The sequence below is a fragment of the Saimiri boliviensis genome, chromosome 19 (genome assembly GCF_048565385.1).
Source record: "Saimiri boliviensis isolate mSaiBol1 chromosome 19, mSaiBol1.pri, whole genome shotgun sequence".
In the NCBI taxonomy this organism is placed as follows: domain Eukaryota; kingdom Metazoa; phylum Chordata; class Mammalia; order Primates; family Cebidae; genus Saimiri; species Saimiri boliviensis.
In genome coordinates this window covers 15,279,200-15,298,144 of record NC_133467.1, presented here as the reverse complement: position 1 = coordinate 15,298,144, position 18,945 = coordinate 15,279,200, and the positions used below count along the sequence as shown (strand labels likewise).

At 42.8% G+C, this 18,945-nt stretch overlaps 1 protein-coding gene across 8 annotated transcripts in view; it reads right to left on the bottom strand.

The window, feature by feature from the left end:
• The window catches only part of ABL2 (ABL proto-oncogene 2, non-receptor tyrosine kinase), a 131,458-nt gene that overhangs the window by 10,635 nt on the left and 101,878 nt on the right, over positions 1-18,945 (bottom strand). For all 8 annotated transcript variants that reach the window (XM_039459934.2, XM_039459935.2, XM_003925331.4 and 5 more), the window contains 8 exons: positions 17,376-17,671; positions 12,821-13,093; positions 10,774-10,858; positions 8,647-8,824; positions 6,789-6,973; positions 4,683-4,835; positions 2,162-2,251; positions 186-362 (listed from right to left, as the gene is read on the bottom strand). In XM_039459934.2, the coding sequence (XP_039315868.2) occupies positions 186-362; positions 2,162-2,251; positions 4,683-4,835; positions 6,789-6,973; positions 8,647-8,824; positions 10,774-10,858; positions 12,821-13,093; positions 17,376-17,671 (1,437 nt within the window). The remainder of the gene's footprint in view (positions 1-185; positions 363-2,161; positions 2,252-4,682; positions 4,836-6,788; positions 6,974-8,646; positions 8,825-10,773; positions 10,859-12,820; positions 13,094-17,375; positions 17,672-18,945) is intronic.

The following is an 18,945-nucleotide window of genomic DNA, read 5'->3' as shown; positions in this document are numbered from 1 at the left end:
TGGATGGACAGATCAGGACAACTAACACTTACAATGTGGAGCCAAGGACTTCAGAGGTGGGTGGAAGAGACTTCATGCTTTCCTCAGGGAAGAGGGGCAGGAAAGTGGACAGAAAAGCCTCATATCCCATGCTTCTTTCAACAAGGTAGCTTCTATTTTGATTCTGGCTGCCTAGGGACGCCTACCTGGTGCTAAACTGGAAGCAGAGTTTTCTGTGGCATCATCCTGTGCCCCTTCAATGTTCTCCTTGTTCTCTGCCTGTTTCTTCAGTGTCCGAGTCTTGGAAGGAAGTATAGGTAGCCGGGGCAGGTAGGGAACAACAGATGACGAGGAGGCCGCTCTCCCAAGCTCCTCAGCTACTTCTGTGAGGAAGACAAGGGGACGGATCAAAAGAACAATTTCATCACAGAGAAAGGGAGTTCTTTTCAGAGAAGGCACACAGCTGAGAAACAACTGACAAGTAGCGAGTACTAAAATACATACACGGAATCATAAAATATGTACTCTTCTGTCTTCTCTTGCCCAGTATCATGTCTGTAGATTTGTCCACGCTGCTGCATGTGGCAGGGGTTCTCATTGCTGTGTAGTATGCCAATGTGTGAATATACCACAATCCACCTGTTCTCCTCTTGATAGATGTTTAGGTTGTTTCTAGTTTGGGGTTACTGTGAATACATTGCTAGCATCATCCTGCTATGTGTCTTTGGGTAGACAATGTTATGCACATCTGACCAGCACAAACACAGGAGAACTAGTGGATCACAAGGTATATGTGCATTCAGGTTTATCAGGTCCTGCCAACCTGTCCCTAAATGGCTATACTATTTTGCATGAAAGCTCTGGTTACTCTGCATGCTTGCTAAAATTTGATGTTATCATTTTTCTTTTTTTTGGCTTGATTTTTTTTTTTTTTTTTTTTTTTTTGAGACAGAGTCTCACCCTGTCACCCAGGCTGGAGTGCAATGGCTTTATCTTGGCTCACTGCAACCTCTGCCTCCTGGGTTCAAGCAATTCTCCTGCCTCAGCCTCCCGAGTAGCTGGGATTACAGGCACCTGCCACTATGCCGAGCTATTTTTTAAATTTTTGGTAGAGATGGGGTTTCACCATGTTGGCCAGGCTGATCTCAAACTCCTGACCTTGTAGGATCTACCTGCCTCGGCCTCCCAAAGTGCTGGGATCAGGATTACAGGCATGAGGCTCCTCATGCCTGTAATCTCATGCTTCATATATATATATATATATATATATATAATTTTAAGTATTCAGCTATATGAATGTAATAATTTGCAGTCCACTAGATATTTAAGTTGTTCATAATTTCTCACTATTATAAACTACACTCTGATGCAATGTCCTTACAGTTAAATCTCTGTTTACATTCTTAATTATTTCCTTAAGATCTATTTCCAAAAATGGAATGTCTGAATATTGTTTCTACAGCTTGGTTCTGCTTTGTAGATGCGGTTCAGGGAGTTATTCGAATTTTTTTTTTGTACTTATTTTTTTCCTTTTCTCTTTCCTACATCCTAAATATTGATGCTTAAAGAGCTACCAAACTTACTAATGTTAAAGGGAGGATGAATAAATTTCTAATTAAAATACAATTTCAATTTTAAATATACGAGACACATGCCGGGCGCGGTGGCTCAAGCCTGTAATCCCAGCACTTTGGGAGGCCGAGGCGGGTGGATCACAAGGTCGAGAGATCGAGACCAACCTGGTCAACATGGTGAAACCCCGTCTCTACTAAAAATACAAAAAATTAGCTGGGCATGGTGGCGCGTGCCTGTAATCCCAGCTACTCAGGAAGCTGAGACAGGAGAATTGCCTGAGCCCAGGAGGCGGAGGTTGCGGTGAGCCGAGATCGCGCCATTGCACTCCAGCCTGGGTAACAAGAGCGAAACTCCGTCTCAAATAAATAAATAAATAAATAAATAAATAAATAAATAAATAAATAAAATAAAATAAATAAACGAGACACAAAGATGCACTGAAAATAGCAAAAAAGCAACACAGCAATAATGAAGGTCAAAAATTAATTCAGTATCATGAAACAGAGTCCCAAACTACAGAAGCAGATCATTTTTGAAATGTAATTACCATCATCATCACCACCACTACCCAGAATAGTCACCAATGGTAAATTCTACAGATTCTCACCTTCAGAAATGCTGGAGTCATGGAACATGGTTTCAAAAGCTTGGTGTGTCTCAGCAAAAGAGGGCCTATCGGCAGGACTCCACTTCCAGCCTATGTAACGGATGAATAAAATATTAAAAACTCCTTGCAGAAATTCAATATCCAGTGGTATGTCTAATAATGAGTTCCATGCCTCATGATGTGTACTTATTAGACACATGTTACAGCATGTTCACAATGATAGCAACATAGCCACTTCTCAGCTCCAGACTGAGGTATAACGAACCCACTTTTTTTTTTTTTTTTTTTTTTTGAGATTGAGTTTTGCTTTTGAACTCCAGGCTGGAGTGCATTGGAGATCTCGGCTTACTGCAACCTCCGCCTCCTGGGTTCAAGCAATTCTCCTTCCTCAGGCTCCCGAGTAGCTGGGATTACCGGCATGTGCCACAACACCTTGCTAATTTTTTGAATTTTCTCCATGTTCGTCAGGCTGGTCTTGAACTCCCGACCTCAGGTGATCCACCCGCCTCGGCCTCCCGAAGTGCTGCGATTACAGGCTGAGCCACCATGCCTGGCCAATGAACCCACTTCCTAAATTCCTTTTTTCTTTTTCTTTGAGACAGGGTCTTGCTCTGTCACCTAGGCTGGAGCACAGTGGCATGATCTCGGCTCACTTCATATGCTTACTGGACATCTGGATATCCTCGTTTATTAAGTTAAAGTTAACCTTTAACTCCTTTCCATGTCGATATATCCAAGCCCGGGCATGGTGGCTCACATCTATAATCCCAGCACTTTGGGAGACCTAGGTTGACAGATCACATAAGGCCAGGAGTCTGAGACCAGCCTGGTCAACCTGGCGAAACCCCATCTCTACTAAAAATACAAAAATTAGCTGGGCGTGGTGGTGGGTACCTGAAATCCCAGCTACGCAGGAGGGAAGCACAAGAATCACTTGAATCTGGGAGGTGGAGATTGCAGTGAGCCAAACTGCACCACTGCACTCCAGCATGGACCTCCTCGGTTCAAGCAATCCTCCTGCCTCAGCTTCCCAAGTTGCTGGGACTATGGGTGTGCAACACCACACCCAGCTAATATTTGTATTTTTATAGACAGGATTCTGCCACATTGCTCAGGTTACTTTTGAACTCCTGAGCTCAAGCAATTGCCCACTGTGGCTTCCCAAACTGCTAGAATTACAAGTGTGAGCACCACACCTGGCCATGAACCCACTTTCTAGGGCTGGTGCTTCTATTTAGCCTCAGCTCCTATTCCTTCTACTAAAGGATGAGGAGAGACAGGAAGATGGTTTAGAAAATGGCAAGTTTTCTTCCATTTTCAAATGGAAGAAGTAAAACCTGTCTTCAAACTCAGCCTGACCGTATAAATAATCAACTGTACATACTCAGTAATATAAAAGAATATCAAAAAGGAGGAGCTCAGAGTTTACTTTTGATAAAGTACAACAGAGAACATCAATGTTCAGTGAGCAAAAAACACAGACTTATGTTCAGACACAACTGCAATGCAGGCTGGGCACGGTGGCTCACGCCTGTAATCACAGCATTTTGGGAGACTGAGGCAGGTGGATTACTTGAGGCCAGGAGTTCAAGACCAGCCCGGCCAACATGGTGAAAACCTGACTCTACTAAAAATACAAAGATTAAGCTAGGCGCGGTGGCTCACACCTATAATCCCAGCACTTTGGGAGGCCAAGATGGGCGAATCACTTGAGGTCAGGAGTTCGAGACTAGCCTGGCCAACATGGTGAAACCCCATCTCTACCAAAAATACAAAAATTAGCCATGTGTGATGGCAGACACGTGTAATTCCAGCTACCTGGGAGGCTGAGGCAGGAGAACTGCTTGAATCTGGAGGGTAGAGGTTGCAGAGACTGCGACACTGCACTCCCTCCAGTCGGGTGGCAACAACAACAATTAACTGGGCATGGTGGAGTGTGGCTGTGGTTCCAGCGACTCAGGGGCTGAGGCAGGAGAATCGCTTTAACCCAAGAGGTGGAGGTTGCAGTGAGTCAAAAATCACACCACTGTACCCCACCCTGAGCAACAAGCAAGATTCTGTTTCAAAAACAACAAAAAAACAAAGCAAACAAAAACAACAACTGCAATTTAATTCACTACTCACTTCCCTACTTTTTTATCTGCAAGCAATCAGATGCTTCTGTTTATCCAACACAGAGGTATTTGTACAAATTCTTCATAGTCTTTAGCAATCACTTTTATCTAGTTGAAAGGAGCCCTCCCCATCTTAAGCTCTAAACTCAATCTCTTATCTTATTAAATATGCAAATGTCTCTGAGAAACTGGGCCAGTATTTGGGCCATAATAAAAACTATTCTTGGGATTCCATAAAGACTCAATGCTATATGATATAACAACTGGCTGATCAATGATAAACTCTTTAAATGTCATGAGGCTGGATTCAATCAAACCGCACTGAGAGTAGAAAAGTTTCTAATTTTGTTAACTATTCTGAACTGCTAGCTTATGCCTTCGAAATTAAAATATGCAAAAATACTCACATGCTCTCATAAGTTCATAAACTTTCGGGGGGCACCCCTCAGGCTGTTCCATTCGATATCCTTTTTCTAGTAGGTCATAGACCTGAGACAAGTCAATACCTGGATACGGTGACATTCCATAGGTAGCAATTTCCCACAACAGTACCCCAAAAGCTGCATAAGGAATTTAAAAAAGCACTTAGTGTTTTTCCTCTGATGTATTATTTATTTTACATAATTAGGTAATTCTCTTTCCAATTTTAGATAACATTCACACCCTGTTACAACAACATTAACATAGAATACACTCTTATCAACTCTTACGGCATGGCTTGTCCTTCTAAAATATTTGCCACAGGCATATAATCTCAAGATGGTTTTATTTAAATTCCCCAATTTTTATTTAGATTTCCTTTACTATAGTGAGTGAAAATAAACTATGACCACATAAGAAGTTGGGGCATAATCCAACTATTCTTAGGAAAGTCTTTGATACACAGTAGTCACCCCTTATCCATGGTTTCATTTTCCATAGTTTGTTACAGTCAGCCAAGGTCGAAAAATATTCAGTAGAAAATTCCAGGAATAAACAATTTGAAAGTTTTAAACTGCATACTGCTCTGAGTAGCATGGTGAAATCTCAAGCCACGCTTTTCCATACCCACACCATAGATGCTACTCATGCCTTAGTCACTGAGAAGACCTCTCAGTTATCAGATCAAAAAAAGACTATATATCCAGAGCTTGACACTATCCTTGGTTTCAGGCATCCAAGCCGGTGGGGGGTGGGGTGGGTGTCTTAGAATGTATTCTCCGAGGATAAAGGGGAACCGCTGTGTTTAATAAGTATAACAGTTTTAAACTCAGAAAATAAAAAAATTCATTTAAAATCAGATACAATTCAGAGCCGAAAAAAATTTGATTTTGTCACAGTTATTTGAGATTTCTAGTAAAAAGTGACTTACAATTCTATGACTATTTCTACTGGCCCACAATCCAAATTTCCAGATCGTTCAGTCTACTAAGCTTCTACCACCTCATATTACTTCTCAGAGCAGTAGAAAGAAGATCAGTAAGGACAAATTCTAGATGAAACCTCATCACGCTTCCCTTGAAAAGAAAGCTCTGTGACACAGTACTTTGCAAATGAGTAATAAAACCTAATGTGAAGCCAGGTGCAGAGGCTCACTCCTGTAATCCCAACACTTTGGGAGGCTGAGACAGGTGGATCATCTGAGGTCAGGAGTTCGAGACCAGCCTGGCCAACATGGTGAAACTTCATCTCTACCATCTCTACTATAACGACAAAAACTAGCCAGGCATGGTGGTGCATGCCTGTAGTCCCTGCTTCTTGGGAGGCTGAGGTAGGAGAATCGCTTGAACCTGGGAGATGGAGGTCGCAGTGAGCTGCAATTGTGCCACTGCACTCCAGCCTAGACAACAGAGCAAGAAAAGAAAAAAAAATTATGGAAATACGGTGCTATACAGAGAGGGGATCATCAGCACACCAGTGCAATATGAAATCTAGACTGTGAGTGCTCTTGAAGGAATCGACTTTTTTCAAAACTTTCTTCTTTATACTTTTTTTTTTTTTTGAGACAGAGTCTCGTTCTATTGGCCAGGCTGCAGTGCAGTGGTACCATCTTGGCTCACTGTAACGTCCACCTCCCAGGCTCAAGCAATTCTTCTGCTTCAGCCTTCAGCCTCCCAAGTAGCCAGAATTACAGGCGCGCACCACCACGCCTGGCTAATTTTTGTAGTTAGCAGAGATGGAGTTTCACCATGTTGTCCAGGCTGGTCTCAAACTCATAACCTGAAATGGGGTTTCACTATGTTGACCAGGCTGTTCTCAAACTCCCGACCTTAAGCGATCTGCCCACCTCAGCCCAAAGCGCTGAAATTACAGGTGTAAGCCACCACGTCAGGCCTATACTTCTGTTTAGGTGACGTTCTTAGCACAATACTGGCAGACAGGAGGTGCTTAACAAATGCTTGCCGAGTAACTGAAGAAGAATGGCAGGTAAAGGTAGAGGATACTGAACATCATAAAAAAGAGAAGCTCTAAAGAATCAAGGGCATTTATTAAAAAAATAAAGTGATACAGAAAAAAGTCCCTTTCAACCTTACCCCAGACATCAGATTTAATTGAGAAGGTATTGTAGGCAAGACTCTCTGGTGCTGTCCACTTAATAGGAAATTTGGCTCCGGCATGAGCAGTATAAGTGTCTCCAGTCATCAATCTACTTAAACCAAAGTCAGCCACTTTTACCACATGGTTTTCTCCCACTAGGCAGTTACGAGCTGCAAGATCTCTGTGGGAAAGAGAACCCTATATGTGATTCCATTCAGACAGTGAGGAAAATGGTCATGAACACTCTACTCTTGGTTTTTTGTGTTATAGGCAGAGTAAACTAACTGCTGACAAATATGGTAGGATTTTTTGATAATCACTAACATCTTAGAAAGCCACTGATGATATATCACTGTAGAATACTCATCAAGAAGCAGAATAAAGTAGGCTTTATAATATGGGTCCCTATTTATAAATACATTGGGATAGATCAGCAATAGATGCTTTCCTGTAAGACTTTCAGTTATTTACTAAAGTAGAAAACTATTTTAAAAATTCAGCCTCTAGGCCAGGTGTGGTAGCTCACACCTGTAATCCTAGCACTTTGAGAGTCCATGGTGGGTGTATCTCTTGAGCTCAAGAGTTCAAGACCAGCCCAGGCAACAAGGCAAAACCCTGTCTCTATAAAAAACAAACAAAAAACATTTAACCAACAGGGTGGCACACCCCTGTAGTCCCAGCTACTCAGGAGGCTGAGGTGGGAGGATAGCTTGAGCCCAGGAGGCAGAAGGTGCAGTAAACTAAGATCGAATCACTGCATTCCAGCCTGGGCCACTGAGCCAGCCTGTCTCAAGAAAGTATTTAAAAAACAAACAAACCGGTGGCTCAAGCCTGTAATCACAGCACTTTGGGAGGCCGAGGCGGGTGGATCATAAGGTCAAGAGATCGAGACCATCCTGGTCAACATGGTGAAACCCCGTCTCTACTAAAAATACAAAAAATTAGCTGGGCATGTTGGCGCGTGCCTGTAATCCCAGCTACTCAGGAGGCTGAGGCAGGAGAATTGCTTGAACCCGGGAGGTGGAGGTTGCGGTGAGCCGAGATCGCGCCATTGCACTCCAGCCTGGGTAACAAGAGGAAACTCCGTCTCAAAAACAAAAACAAAACAAAACAAACAAACAAACAAAAAAACAACACTAAATGGTGAAAAAGGTGGGCAAAATAAGAGAGCTCTCTGGCTGGGCGTGGTGGCTCATACCTGTAACCCCAGCACTTTGGAAGGTCAAGATGGGAGGATCACTTGAGGCCAGGAGTTTGAGACTAGCCTGGTCAACACAGCAAGACCCCATCACTACTGTAATTTTGTTTTTTTAATTTTTAATTTTTTAATTTTTTGAGACAGAGTCTTGCTCTGTCGCCCAGGCTGGAGTGCAATGGCACTATCTTGGCTCACTGTTACCTCTGCCTTTGGGGTTCAAGCAATTCTCCTGCCCCAGCTTCCTGAGTAGCTGGGATTACAGGCACATGCCACCACGCCCAGTTAATTTTTTGTATTTTTAGTAGAGGCAGGGTTGCACCATGTTGGTCAGGGTGGTCTCAAACTCCTGACCTTGTGATTTGCCTGCCTCAGCCTCACAAAGAGCTGGGGTTACAGGCATGAGCCACCACGCCCAGCCTTTTTTTTTTTTTTTAATAGAGTTCTCAGTTTTGAGACTAGCAAAGTCCCCTTATTAATACTTTAATCAGAGTATAGTAGGTTTACAAGTTAGAAGTGATTTAATAATGGGCACTGTGAAATACAGAATTACTCTCTTGAATCATCTGAAATTTTCTGGGAAGGTTCCCACATTCTTCCTTTTAACTACATGTCAATCAGGATGGCTTCATGGTTAGTCACAGGCAAGTTTTACAAACCTATGGATGAAATTCTTCTTCTCTAAGTACTCCATTGCAGAAGAAATCTGAGTGGCCATGTAGAGCAGCACAACTGCAGTCACCTCTTCTCGGTTGCATTCTCGGAGATAATCCAGCAGATTCCCATATGGCATATATTCAGTCACAATGTAAAATGGTGGCTCCAAAGTACACACCCCTAAAAGTTGAAGAATAGTGCTTGTTTTATTAATATTCATTCAAACACTCCAAACCACTTTGGTCCTGAATAATTTGAGAATTTTTCAGGTCTAGTTTAGGACAATCTTTCCCTTCTTACCACCATGTTCTCTGAAATTAATATAGCAAAAATTAAGAAGCTGGTTCAAAAGGGAGTCCTTGCCTCCGGTCCTAGCTCTCTGGGAATTCATGTGCATCTGAGGATATGTCTGTTTGAGCAAAAGCAGCGTTACTTGTATTAATTCTGTAAGGAACCAAGAAAACCAACATTTCTAGACTTCTGCACATGGCCTGTGATTCTCCTCCTTAACTGCAGGCTAACCATACTTATTCAAAAGTAATAGAAATTGTGCACATGCTGAAGATTATGTGAGCCCCACCTGTAATACTGCTTTGTAAAAAGATTTTCATTGCTTGTATCGTCAAGGATTTCACTGATATATGGCATATTCCTTATAAAAAAACAACAAGAGGCCAGGTGCACTGGCTCACCCATGTAATCCCAGCACTTTGGGAGGCTGAGGCAGGCAGATCACTTGAGACCAACAGTTCAAAACTTGCCTGGCCAACATAGCAAAATCCCGTCTCTACCAAAAATACAAAAATTAGCTGGGCATGGTGATGCATGCTGAGGCACAAGCAGCACGTCAACCTGGGAGGTGGAGGTTGCAGTGAGCCAAGATCATGCCACTGCACTCCAGCTGGGGCGACAGAGAGAGACTATGTAAACAAACAACCCTTGCCTGTAATCCCAGCACTTTAGGAGGCCGAGGTGGGCAGATCACGAGGTAAGGAGACCGAGACCATCCTGGCCAACATGGTGAAACCCCGTCTCTACTAAAATACAAAAAATTAGCCAGGTGTGGTGGTGCACACCTGTACCCCCAGCTACTTGTGAGTCTGAGGCAGGGGAATTGCTTGAACCTGGGAGGTAGAGGCTGCAATGAGATTCCGCCACTGTACTCCAGCCTGGGGACAGAGCAAGAATCCATTTCAAAACAACAACAAAAACCACCCTCAAACAAAAGTAGAAGCAAAAACCTGGCCCTATTTTTAAAAAGTAAAGAGGCTTAGTGAAAGACTTCTTTGTGACCTGAATGGTGAATTTGCTTATTATCAACAGTCCTTTGTTTAATGCCTCTTTATTTTGCAAAAACATTTCATGAGTTTTTGGTTCAGTACCATTTGAACACTTCTGAACTTTGAATCTGGGGCAATTACTACAAACTGAGCAGTTGTTTTGTTTTGTTTTGGGTTTTTTTTGTCTTTCAAACTGAGCAGTTTTATATACGAAAATCAATCCAGGCCACTGTGTTTCTTGGGCAGTTTTTAACAGGGAAGCTACTGATTAAAATAACTTTTTTCTTTTTTTTTTTTGACGTGGAGTTTCGCTCTTGTTGCCCAGGCTGGAGTGTAATGGTGTGATCTCGGCTCAGTGCAACCTCTACCTCTGGGGTACAAGCGATTCTTCCATCTCAGCCTCCCAAGGAACTGGGATTACCGGCGCAGGCCAACACGTCCAGCTAATTTTTGTATTTTTAGTGCAGATGAGGATTCATCGTATTGGTCAAGCTTGTCTCCAACTCGTGACGTCAGGTGATCCACCTGCCTCAGCGTCCCAAAGAGCTGGGATTACAGGCATGAGCCACCTTGCTGGCCAAAATTGTAACTACTTATTGAAGTGGATTCAAACCTGCAGTTTCTACCATGGTGATTCAAAAGAAGGGTTTAGGGGGCGGGGAAGGCCCAGCATGGTAACCCCAACAAACTGAAAGGTCCAGGCTGGAGGATTACTTCGACACCAGCCTGGGCAACAGAGTGAGAACCTGTCTCTATTTTTAAAAAGAAAAAAAAAGGATTTGGAGATAGCAAGTGGTTAAAGGGGAAGTACTTTTGGAGAAAATCTATGGTCCGGGCAAGGTTCCGCACCTAAAAGTTGTACCAGATTAGGATGCTTGATTTCCTTCATCACTGCGGCTTCTTTTAGGAACTCTTCTACCTCCATGGTATCTTCCTGGAAAAAGGGAAAGGTAAGAAAGAAGAAAACGAGAGGGACAAACCCCCAACTTAATCACAATCCTAAAACTTCAGCTTTAAAAGTAAAAAGAAGTATCTTTTGAATGTTTTAAGAAATAATCATCTTAATTTAATTAATTTGGTTGTTTTTTTTTTTTTTTTTTTTTTTTTTTTTTTTGCGACGGAGTCTCACTGTGTTACCCAAGTTGGAGAGAAGTGATGCAATCTCACTGCAACCACTGCCTCCTGGGTTCAAGCGATTCTCCTGCCTCAGCCTCCTGAGTATCTGGGATCACAGGTGTGCGCCACCATACCCAGCAACTTTTTGTATTTTTAGCAGAGATGGGTTTTGCCCTGTTGACCAGGCTTGTCTCCTAACCTGAGGTGATCCACTTGCCTTAGCCTCCCAAAGTGCTGGGATTATAGGCGTGAGCCACCATGCCCAGCCGAAATTATAATAATAATAATAATTTTTTTGAGACGAAGTTTTGCTCTTGTTACCCAGGCTGCAGTGCAATGGCATGATCTTGGCTCACCGCAACCTCTGTCTCCTGGGTTCAAGCAATTCTCCTGCCTCAGCCTCCCGAGAAGCTGAGACTACAGGCATGCGCCACCAGGCCCAGCTAATTTTTGTATTTTTAGTAAAGACGAGGTTTCACCATGTTAACCAGGATGGTCTCGATCTCTTGACCTCGTGATCCACCCATCTCGGCCTCCCAAAGTGCTGGGATTATAGGCATGAGCCACTGCACCAGGCCCAAAATAATTATTATTTTAAGAAGTCCAACTTAGAAAAATATCCTGGAGTAAAAATTAGCAGGAGGAGCAAAATTCAGCGATCACGTCCTATAATCAGATGAAACACAGGAGCCCTGCATTGGAGAGTTCAGTTCTCTCATAGTTTACTTCCCCAGACAGCTCAGGCTTTGAATGAGGAGACAGAGCACATACTTAGCTGCTTTCATACTTGTCTTCTTCATTACATCATAATCTTCTTAGAGAGCAAGGCCTTATATATTGCTTCACACTCAGAATATGCTTAAGAAACAGGACTACTACTTACAGCTAAAGAATAGCCCTTATGAGTGATATACCAGAAACAGTTACTGAGGCTCTGGGAGAATCAAGTGAGTGAAAATCTTATAATTTGATACTGGAATGTTTAAAGGAGACACACAGTAGTATCAGGAAAAAGATTTTGGTGAATATTAAGAAGTGATGTAGCTGGGCGCGGTGCCTCAAGCCTGTAATCCCAGCACTTTGGGAGGCCGAGGCGGGTGGATCACGAGGTTGAGAGATCGAGACCATCCTGGTCAACATGGTGAAATCCCGTCTCTACTAAAAATACAAAAAAAATTAGCTGGGCATGGTGGCGCGTGCCTGTAATCCCAGCTACTCAGGAGGCTGAGGCAGGAGAATTGCCCGAACCCAGGAGGCGGAGATTGCGGTGAGCCGAGATCGCGCCATTGCACTCCAGCCTGGGTAACAAGAACAAAACTCCGCCTCAAAAAAAAAAAAAAAAAAAAAAGAAGTGATCTAACGGCAAAGAGACAGAAAGAGACAGGAAGAACAAGAAGCAGGGAGAAAAAGGACAGAACAAGAAAGAGGCCATGATTCTCAGAGAGGGCACAAAGAATTCTGTCCAGCAGGGGTCGTTCTCGGGAAGCAAAAGAGCTTATTTTGCTTTTATAACTTAATTTGCTTCTAACCTCCCACTAAGATCTACACCAACAGGCTCCAGAGACAAACCTTTCCCACATGTGGGTCTCACCGCACTGTAGTTATTAACTGCCTGTGCATTATCAGCAGTGGCACGAGGGTTAATCATCACAATTTGCTGATGTGCCTGGCACCAGTGGGTGGAAAGTGTTCCAAAGTTAAAGAAGGGCATGCTGGTATTTCCAAGTGATTGAGTACAAAAGAAAAAGATGCCTGAAAACTGTAATTCTCAGCAACCCACCTTCAGTGTTTTCACAGCAACTGTAAGGCTGTATTTCTTCCAGACGCCAACGTAAACCTCTCCATACTGACCGCCCCCAAGTTTGTGCTTCATAGTAATATCTGTTCGTTCCATTTCCCATTTGTCATGGATGGGGGACACACCGTAGACTGTAGGCTTATTGCACTTCGGTGCTGGGTAATGTAATGTTGTCACCAGCCCATCAGCCACTGTGGAGTGATGGTGTACGAGCTCCGCCAAGGTGCTGAAGCGGCTCTCGGCAGTCACATACACCTGGTCAGAAAAGGAGAAAAGCTAAACAACTGGAAAAAAGATTAAGAATGGTTTTTTTAAAGCCCATATTTCACTGGCCTGAAGATACAGATAGGAGGCTATCCTTAAAAAATTTTTTTTTTTTTTTTTTTACAGACAGGGTCTCACTATATTGCCCAGGCTGGTCTCAAATGCCTCGCCTCAAGCAAACCTCCTGCCTGGGCCTCAAGGTGCTGAGATTACAGACTGGGCCACCACACCCAGCAAGAGGTTATCTTAATTGAGGTAAATAAAAAAGTTAAACGATAATGACAAGGGTAAACAGAGAACTTCAGTTTAATCTTATTTAATCTGCCTTTCCTATTCTTCCTAAATTAGTCTTGGGGAAAAACTTCCAAGATATCTCTCTGGATCATCAAGCTCATTGGTCTTCAAATATATATACACATATGTATTTTATTTTTATAATTACATATATATTGTATACACATATATGCATTTATAAAAATTTACTTATATATGTACTTACATATATACAAATACTGTATATATATATGTAAATGCAAAATACATATATATATGTGTATGTGTGTGTGTGTGTATATATATATACTTTTTTTTTTTTTTTTTTTTTTGAGACAGAGTCTCACTGTGTTACCCAGGCTGGAGCGCAGTGTGTGATCTCAGCTCACTGCAACCTCCACCTCCCAGTTCAAGTGATTCTCTTGCCTCAGCCTCTCAAGTACCTGGGATGGTGTGCACCATCTTGCCTGGCTAATATTTTTCTTTGTATTTTTAGTAGAGACAAGGTTTCACCATGTTGGCTAGGCTGATCTCGACTCCCTAAACTCAAGTGATCTGCCCACCTCATCCTTCCAAAGCGCTGGGATTATAGGTATGAGCTACCACACCCAGCTGGCTTTCAAGTATTTTTTAAGTCACAAGACTGTGGACTCAACTACAGAAGATAGGTAAAGAAGAGAGACCCTGACCAAAGCAGGCAAGCAAGGACTTGGCCTATAAATTTATAAAATATGACCTCAGAATCTTGAAAGAACATAACTTGAAAACCACTGATTTAGATTTTTTTGGTAAGAGTATTCAAATATCTTATAATTTTAATTACGATGTGCATTTGAGGGTCTAGACCATTAAAGAAAGAGCCACAATTTACCGGTGGCCAGGCAAGGTGGCTCACACCTGTAATCCCAGCACTTTGTGACGCCAAGGCAGGCAGGTCACTTGAGGTCAGGAGTTGAGACCATGGTGAAACTGTCTCTACTAAAACTTCGCTGGGTGTGGTGGTGCGTGCCTGTAGTCCCAGCTAATTGGAAGGCTGAGGTGAGAGGACTGCTTGAACCTGGGAATCAAAGGTTGCAGTAAGCTGAGATCACACCACTGCATTCTAGCCTGGGTGTCAGAGCAAGACTCCGTGACACACACACACACACACACACACACACCCAAAAAAAAAAAAAAAAAGCCACAATTTGATTTCACAGAATTGTTTACAAAATAATTATTAATTTGCTAAGCAGTAAGAAGTATAAAGTAAGAGGGCATTCTCTGGCCTTCTCTCCCAAGGGAGATTGTTTGTTTTTTTGTTTTTTCAGATGGAGTCTTGCTCTGTCACCAGGCTGGAGTGCGGTGGCGTTATCTTGGCTCACTGCAACCTCCGCCTCCGGAATTCAAGTGATTCTTCCGCCTCAGCCTCCCAAGTAGCTGGGACCACAGGCATGTGCCACGATGCCTGGCTAATTTTTTGTATTTTTAGTAGAGACAGTGTTTCACCATGTTGGCCAGGATGGTCTTGATCTCTTGACCTCGTGATCCGCCCGCCTCGGCATCCCAAAGTGCTGGGATTACGGGCGTGAGCCACTGTGCCAGGCCTGCTTTTTTTTTTTTTTTTTAATTTATTTTTGAGAAATAATCTCATTCAGTTGCCCAGCCTGGAGTGCAGTGACACAATCATGGCTCACTGCAGCCTTGACCTCCCAGGTTCAGGTGATCCTCCTGCCTCAGCTGAGCAGCTAGGACCACAGATGTATGCCACCACGCCCGGCTGATTTTTAAATTTTTTTGGACAGATGAGATTTCACTATGTTGCTCAGGTTGGTCTTGAACTCCTGGGCTCAAGTGATCTACCTACCTTGGCCTCCCAAAGTGCCGGCATGAGCCACCATGACTAGCCTCTGTTTTTTTTTAAAGAAACTATTGTTTTAGTGTATACATGGAAGTATACAATTCATAAACAGAGAACTGATCATTTTTACAGAGTAAACTCACCCATATAAACATCACCCACACCAAGAATTATAACAATGATCAGCGCCCCAGAAACCTCCCATTATGCTCTCCCAGCTATTAACCCTTGTAAAGATAGCTACTACGCTGACTTCTAACATCTTAGATTAGTGTCTGCTTTTTTAATTAATTTATTTTTTTCTGAGACAGAGTCTTACTCTGTTGTTGCCCAGGCTGGAGTGCAGTGGCACGATCTTGGTTCACTGCAACCTCCGCCTCCTAGATTCAATCAATTCTCCTGCCTCAGCCACCTGAGTAACTGGGATTACAGGCGCATGCCACCATGCCTGGCTAACTTTTGTATTTTTAGTAGAGATGGGGTTTCACCATGTTGGCCAGGCTGGTCTTGAACTCCTGACCTCCAGTGATCTGCCCACCTCAGCCTCCCAAAGTGCTGGGATTACAGGCATGAGTCACTGTGCCCAGCCTCTGCTTCTGAACTATATATATATACAAATAGAATCACACGATTTGTATTGTCTGCTTTCTTCCACCCAACTTATAAAAAATTGCAATAAAATTCATCATTTTAAAGTATACGACTTAGAGTTTTTTTAGCTTATTCTCAAAGTTGTTCAACTATCACCACTATCTAACTATAGAACATTCTCATCACCTCACACCTATTATTTCAACTGACGAGGTATATCATCAAAATGGTATTTCCACTCCCCACATCTTCATCCCCTGGCTAATATTAATCCTTCAACTTTGTTGAAGTTGTTGAGTCAACTGAGACTCATCTACAGTAGGGGCCAGCAAACTCTTGGTAAAGGCCACATAATAAATATTTTAGGCTGTGGCCATAGTATGTCTGTTACAACTACTCACCTCTGCCTAGTAATAGAAACCATAGACAATACATGAACAAATGAGTGTGGCTGTATTCCAATAAAATACTATTTACAAAACAGCAGACAGTTGGAGGGCCATAGTTTTCCTGATGGTGGTGTGTGTAGTAGTACTGTGTTCATTTCTGTTGCTGAAATTGCATTTTATGAATATACCAAAATTTATTAATCCATTCTACTGTTGTTAGATCCTTGGGTGTTTCTAGGTTTTTGGCTATCACAAGCAATGCTGCTATGAACATTCCTGTACATGTCTTTTGGCACACATATGCACTCATTTCTATCAGGTAAATAACTAGAACTGCTGAGTCACTCTGACATCATTACACACCAGATTCTGTTCTGTTTGGTCAAGAGAAAACATACTATATATGGTGATACAAAAGCAAAAGAAAACTAAAGATTTACTTATTTCCTACTTTGTAATTAGTCATTATGTTTTACAGGAATTACTTCATTTAATCCTTCAAAGTGGGATTTAGTTACAGACAGGGAAATTGAGGCTTATGTAAGGTCACAATCAGATCTGTCTGCTCTAAAGCCTGTGCTTTCCCCAGGTTGCCTATCACATAGAGGAGAATGAAATAATTCAACCTAAATTTACTGCTTAACAGAAAAACAATGGACATAAGCTCATGCTCGGTAGTTTATAACATATAAACGCATTGTAACACATGCATTCTAACATGGTTGGTCTTCCCAATATACAAACTGTTCAATGACTGAATTATGTGTTTAAGTTAACATACATTAATGATCGACACCAGGCTCACAAGTCTAAATTCTTACTCTGTGAACTTTCTGGTAGATATCATTCTAATTTTCAATGATACAATGATAATTGATAAATTCCTTATCAGTGCATTGGGTGTGTATTTGTGCACTGATTATTAGAACAGTTAACTTATACAGCAGTTCCCTTCACTCTACACCTTCAAATCTAGCTTATTTTTAAAATACTGTTTAAATTTCCATTACCATATCCTTTTGAAGACAGCAAGCTCGAATATGCCAAAAAGCCGAAACTCACGAAGCTAGTGAATATTTTATTTCACGTCAGACATAAAACCTGTATTTCACTTCAATCACGTTGAATATTTCACAGAGGAGTCAGTCCACGCTTAGAGGTGGTAACCAGCGAGTCTTACCTTGCCATCTGCAGTGGTATTGATCCTGTAGTGATACACACGTCCCTCGTACCTGAGCGAGATGGACAGCTGCCCAGGGCTACTCTCACTTTCTCGCACCAGGAAGCTGCCATTGATTAGACTGCTGAGCAGATACTCAGCTGCACTGCGTGACACAGGTCCATGGTACCAGGAGTGTTTTTCCAGGCTGTTCACTGGGGTGATGTAGTTGCTTGGCACCCAGCCCTGCCCATTCTTAGAACGAACTTCACTCCACTCGCCATTCTGGTTGTAACCAAGTACTCGTAGCTTTTCACCTAGCCATAAGGTCATCACAGGATAAAAGAAATGATGTTAAGCCTTTATTTCAACTGACGAGGTATATCATCAAACTGATTAAAAAATGAATCCAAGGCCAGACGCAGTGGCTCAAGCCTGTAATCCCAGCACTTTGGGAGGCCAAGGCGGGTGGATCACGAGGTCAAGAGATCGAGACCATCCTGGTCAACAAGGTGAAACCCCGTCTCTACTAAAAATACAAAAAGTTAGCTGGGCATGGTGGCATGTGCCTGTAATCCCAGTTACTCAGGAGGCTGAGGCAGGAGAATTGCCTGAACCCAGGAGGCGGAGGTTGCGGTGCGCCGAGACTGCACCATTGCACTCCAGCCTGGGTAACAAGAGCGAAACTCCGTCTCAAAAAAAAAAAAAAAAAAAAAAGATTAAAATGGTAAATTTTGCCGGGCGCGGTGGCTCAAGCCTGTAATCCCAGCACTTTGGGAGGCCGAGGCGGGTGGATCACGAGGTCAAGAGATCGAGACCATCCTGGTCAACATGGTGAAACCCCGTCTCTACTAAAAATACTAAAAAAATTAGCTGGGCATGGTGGCGTGTGCCTGTAATCCCAGCTACTCAGGAGGCTGAGGCAGGAGAATTGCCTGAACCCAGGAGGCGGAGGCTGCGGTGAGCTGAGATCGCGCCATTGCACTCCAGCCTGGGCAACAAGAGCGAAACTCCGTCTCAAAAAAAAAAAAAAAAAAAAAATGAATCCAGAACTTTTATGCCAGAAATTTTTTTAAATAGTGAAAACAAACTTGGCTGTTCATCATATCTTGATTGCTCTCTTTAGCTTTTAGCTTAACCACAGAAGCAAGGTCAGAACTGGTTTTCTGGAATTTACTACAGGGTTTTAAAAAGTAAAATACAGCCGGGCGCAGTGGCTCACGCCTGTAATCCCAGCACTTTGGGAGGCGGAGGCGGGTGGATCACGAGGTCAAGAGATCGAGACCATCCTGGTCAACAAGGTGAAACCCCATCTCTACTAAAAATACAAAAATTAGCTGGGCATGGTGGCACGTGCCTGTAATCCTAGCTACTCAGGAGGCTGAGGCAGGAGAACTGCCTGAACCCAGGAGGCAGAAGTTGCGGTGAGCCAAGATCGCACCATTGCGCTCCAGCCTGGGTAACAAGAGCGAAACTGTCTCCAAAAAAAAAAAAAAGTTTAAACACAACTTAAAAATTATTCTTAAGAAACTCTATGTATGGTAGACAGGTTACTTAAATGGCTGGAAAAGGACACAGTGCTCACTCTTCA